The following is a 5,190-nucleotide window of genomic DNA, read 5'->3' as shown; positions in this document are numbered from 1 at the left end:
TGAACTTCCCTCCTCTGAGTCATGCTGCATCCCTGTCACACACGGAGCCGAGAGAAGCGGGGCTGAGGTGGGTAGCGGCTCCAGGCCGATACGACGGAGTTAGAAAACTGGTTGCAGGATAAAAGATGGAGGTTGTGTCTGCAGAACAAGTGAGCACCGGCTTGGACTAAGCCGAGACAGCAGGGTTTTGACACAGAGCCGGGACCTGCACCAGCAGCTGGGGCTGGTCCTTCTGTATTAACCTCCTGGGAGGTGACTGGTTATGCTGGTAAAATGGTGAGGACTGACAATTAACTTCAGGAGATGGTGGGACATGTTAATGTAAAGGCTAAGTAAAATCTCACTGGGGGCAGGTGGCAAGTCTGTTCCTCCCCGGCCTTGCTAAGGCACAGCCAGAGTTCAATGACACTGAGCCATTTCCAAAGTGTATTACCAAAGATGCTAGAAAAAAAGTTATTCTATTGCTGTTTATCTTGCTGTAACACCCAGCGGTTCCTGTGAGGATGGGGCCCAGCTGCACTGAAAACTTTGCAGAGGCAAGTGGTGTACAGTTATTTTTGTTTGAATTTAAGCCTTCCCCTGCAGCGTTTGCTAACTTCAACATGGCAGCACTACACCAAGGCAGGAGAGCCCAAAAGGGAAATGGACTGCGGGCTTTACTGGATAAGCCAATTTAAAAAGCAGGGAAGGAAATGAAACAATGTGAAAAATTAATCACTTCTTGCAAAAAGCCCCTGCCTTTTGTTCTTACAGTCTAGATATGCCTACTGCTGGGGAAGGGAGGGGAGGATGGTGGGCTTTAAAATGTGGTTAGACTGGCAGCATGTTAATACAGTTATTTTTGCTCTCTGGGTTTGGTGTGAAATCCCCCTGTGACGATGGCACGGAGCACTGCTCGTGTTTTCCAAGCTGTGTCACTAACATGAGCGGATCGATGGCCAAAAGCATCACTATTATGAACACTGGGCTCCCATGAAAACCCAGCCCTCCCTGCTGCAGGGGGGCCAAGCCCGGAGGGGGACCTGGGCACTGGGCAAACCACCCAGCCGGGATCACTGTTTGGTGCTGAGCGGCTCAGCCCCCAATCCAGCAGCTTGGCACCTCTGAAAATCAGTTTCTCCCTACTCAGAGCTCTCCTCCCACGGGACGTAGGGTTGCAGGCTGCGTTGCACTGCACGGCAGGGAAACCAAGGCAGCTGCCTTGCACTCAAACACTCATGTTTTTGTTCTCTGCTAATTGCAGACCCACAAGGAGACACCCAGCACAGCAAGCTCAGTGCCTTTTTATTTGTGCACGTTGTTGCTCAGCAGTATTCAAAGTTACACATGCATTAGTGGTTATGAGTTTGCGCAGTCTGATTTACAACGTCGCCCACAGGCAATAGCTAATAACCATTACGAGGGCACTAATAGACTTTCGCACAACATGTTGGTGGCTGCTCCTGTTTATCCCTCGCCTCTTTTGTTATGCCTCAGCCCACATCTGGTTTCAAAGAAATGCCTTGCTTAGGTGTGGGCCTTGGAAAACTGGCATGAACCCGCATTTGGTGCCTGGGCTGAAGGCAGAACCGCTGGAGGAAGAGGAACGCATGGCAATTCCCTGCGGCAGCTCACTGGAAGCTCAGGCTGAGATGGGTTTGCTTTCATGTATCTGGTTTTCCTAAAATTCTCCTTGTTCTGGAGCGTTGTTTTTTTCCACATCAGGCATGACAGAGCTGCCAGATATGGAGCACGTGTCACACAGAGTGCCATGGGGGGAAGATAACTCCTGAAGAGCTCAGCAGTTCCTGATGGTGCTGGGCAGCGGGGAGGGAGGTGTTAAAACCTCAGGTGAGAGTGGATTTGTGGCTGGAGGCTGTATGATTTGCAGCCAGTCTGTTACTGTGGGCAGGAGGGACCAGGACTCGAAGGTGAGGACACCGATGAGGGACAGAGGAGTGGGTCACGCTGCGAGAAGCTGGAGGACGTTCAGCCCCACGTAGTGAGAGAGGAAGAAATGCAAGATGCCCAGGGCTGATGCTGCAACGAGAATCCAGAGAATTCCAGTGCCAAAGTACATCGGGGCGAGCCTGGCAGGAGAGAGGGAGCCTGCTGAGACCCCGCATCGCTGCTCTCGCCCAGCAACAGTCCCTTCCTCTCTGCAGAAGGGGGGTGGAAAGGCAGCCCCTGGCTGTCTCTTACCCCTGCGTGGGGTCCCGTGCCCTGCTCCCACCTCGAGGGAGCACACACACACCTGCAAGGGCTCGGGGTACCTCCGGCCTTGCCCTGTATCTGTGACTCTGGTCCTAGCCCTGTACCCATGCCCATGTTGTACTGTGGGGAGCTTGGCAAGGCTGAGCCATGCAGGGACCCTGAAGCAACCAGAAGGAGTCCTGAGCTTCCCCGAAGCACATTATGTTCCCAAATGCAAACCCCCAGGGGTTACCACGTACTCCAGGCTGGCAGAGGTGTTTACCTTTTTGAGGATGATGCCCTGTATCCTATAAAGTAGCAGTAGCGGGCGTAGAGATAGAGCAGACCCAAGGCTGCAGCCAGACCTGCAGTTGAGATCACAGTGACCATCTCCAAAGGCTTTTTAGAGCTACTTTGAGCCAAGCAGGTAGCCCAAAGTGAAGGAATAGAGGCTTTGTCTTCTCTGGCTTGACCTTCCCATCAGAGGCAGAATTACTGCCTAATTTATTGTTCGGAAGGTAAGCAGGACCTGAGGACTGAGCCAGCACTCGGGAAGAAATCAAAGAGGTAACAGGAAGAGACAAACCAGGTAACAGGCTGTTCTCACCTTGATGGAAGAAGAGTCCAGCTTGCCACAGAAGTGCCAGGAAAATGGGAAAATACTCAGAGCAGTTCACCCTGGCAGGAAAGAGGAAGGTCATAAACAAGGGAAAGGAGGAAGATCTTCCTTTTTTGCTTCCTCTAGCAGTTTCCAGAGGCTGGAGGCTGTTGCTTTTTAGACATGATGTCACCATAAAAAGCCTCCAGACTTGCACCTTTCCCCACAACTCCCATCCCACCTTTATTCACAGGAATTAACCAGTCTCCAGGGCACAAGAAATTAAGTAGAGGATGCCCAGGTCAGAAGATGCACAGGAAGGCTCCGTGAACTACCCCCACTGCCCCTTCCCAAGTGCCGCAGCTTAAACCCTGCTGTAAAAGCCCCAAAGCCCCAAGCCCCAAGGAAGGACTGCCCCAGCAGGCTGCAGACGTGTGGAGGATGAAGTGCATCTTAGGCAGATAATGCCAGAGCAGCTTGGGCTTCATGCAGGAGCGGGAGGGAGCACTTAGCGGTTTGGATTGTTTGTATGACATGCCCTGTCCCCTCAAAGACAAAGTAGTAGGACCAAGAGATGCTGGATGAGACTGAGTCTAGGCTGGCAAAGGAGCAGAGAAAGGGATGGCTGAGGGGATCCTGCTCCTGCTCCCCAGTTGCTTTTTTTTCAGTGCTCAGTTACAGCAAAAGTGGAAGGTTCTTCCCTCTCTGCCTCCCTCCCCACTGCAGCCCTAGCACAGAAGTCACGGCAGAGATGCTGGATTGTGGCTATCCCTGTCCCAGCCCCAGCTGAGATCTCTTTGGGAGCTTGTCCTTCCCAGTGAGCGGGGTTCAGAGCAGGGCTGAAGCTGCCTGAGGCTTTGACACTGCTTGGCTAAAACCACCCTAAGTCTCAGGCACCAATAACTATGTCTTTAGCAGCCCTTCACTGTACAGCAGAGATGCCTGTGTGATTTCTGTCAGCAATGGCTGGTGTGTTTAGGACTCGTGAGCCAGCCCAGTCCTGATGCTGACTCTTAAGCCCATTAACTTAACTCTGAGGGAGGTGAGTATCTGCTGAATTACAGTCCTGAAAAATGAATGGCAAAGCAGAGGAGGGGCCGTGCCATTAGACATGAGATCTGGCAAGCATCTTCTAAGAGGAGTTTCTTACTGTGCTCGAAAGATCCTCTCAAATTCAGGTGGGCCTGAGATCTTTGGAGGAGAAATGCCAAACACTCTCCTAGCATAGATCACCTGGAGGACGAAGTAGGCTGCAGGAAAAGAGAGAAGAATAGCAGTGGTCAGTCCTCTGGCTGGGCATGGTGGGGCCAGGAGACAGCCAGAGGTAGGAGCAAAAGATCTGCGGTCTCCTCCTAACCTTGCACCCCTGCATAGCAGAGAAAGCTGGATGAAAATCCCAGATATGTTTCAGACAAGGAAAAGGAATGATCCAGTGCAACAGTGAAGCGAGGAGTATGCAGTCACATACCATCAGGGGATATCTGCTTTCTCTCTTGTGTAATTAACAGATCATCTATTATCTATAGAAATTGTTAACACAGTTCAGATGCACTTTGTTGCTGCCAATTTTAATTTTTTTTTTTCAATCTTTAATTTTTTCCCCTTCTAAATCCTGGTAGCTGAGTAGGGAGGGATCTGATGCCACAGAGAAGCCACCCAGACACTGAATTAAATTGTCATGCCATGTTTCGTGTGACCCACCGCAGCCCATTCTTCCACCTTTCCATACCACAGTGCTCTTTGTATGCTAACGTCTACACGAACCTCAGGAACTGCTGTAAACCCATTTTTCAAAGAAAGAAATTCTACATGTTTGCAGAGAAGATCTACCAAGAAATTTCTGAACTGAGGAGGTAGGTCAGTTCAGAGGAAGGGCTTCCCATTTTGTTGAATACTTTTCAAAATCCAGATAAGGTATTAGTCCACTCTGAAAAGCGGTGAAGTGCCAGTGCAAAGCAGAAATAAAATATGGAAGTGGAACGAAATCAGTGGAGACACAGTAGACTGACCCAGCAAGTATTTGGGCATGTGCATCCGATGATCCCTACCTTGCTCCAGGACTCCCAGGACTGTCACGGCAGCCAGCAAATGAATCTGATCCAACATACTGACTCTTCCAGACCCTAGAAAATCTGATTTCTTGATCAGAAGCTCCTCTGGCCAGGTTTAGTCCTCGCTGATGTGGCAGTCGGTGGTGGTAGCTGGCAGCATAGGTTTGCTCTAATTGAACAGGGAAGCTATGTATGTGGCGCTTAAACCCAGGAGGAATCTGGTTTGCCTGATACCATATGCACTGTGGAAATGTAAATTGGCAGAAAGAAGTCTGAGTATTTCCGTTCCCACCCTCCGTTCTCCAGGAGTGAGTTATGAGTACGTAGGAAAGCCAGCAGAGAGTGAACATGTGAGAGATAAGAGAGGGG

General features: G+C 50.6%; 1 protein-coding gene across 1 annotated transcript; it reads right to left on the bottom strand.

Annotated features, from left to right (window-relative positions):
- Nucleotides 1-1,925: 1,925 nt before the first annotated feature.
- Nucleotides 1,926-4,876, bottom strand: LOC104167057 (leukotriene C4 synthase-like). Its single transcript, XM_009707180.1, has 5 exons — nt 4,819-4,876; nt 3,921-4,020; nt 2,780-2,850; nt 2,456-2,537; nt 1,926-2,069 (listed from the first exon to the last, which is right to left on the bottom strand). The coding sequence occupies exons 1-5, from the start codon at nt 4,874-4,876 to the stop codon at nt 1,943-1,945; spliced, it is 438 nt and encodes a 145-aa protein (XP_009705482.1). The 3' UTR covers nt 1,926-1,942.
- Nucleotides 4,877-5,190: the final 314 nt, after the last annotated feature.

This window comes from Cariama cristata, unplaced genomic scaffold (assembly GCF_000690535.1).
Source record: "Cariama cristata isolate BGI_N322 unplaced genomic scaffold, ASM69053v1 scaffold27619, whole genome shotgun sequence".
Lineage (NCBI taxonomy): Eukaryota > Metazoa > Chordata > Aves > Cariamiformes > Cariamidae > Cariama > Cariama cristata.
This window is presented reverse-complemented; position numbering and strand designations above follow the sequence as displayed.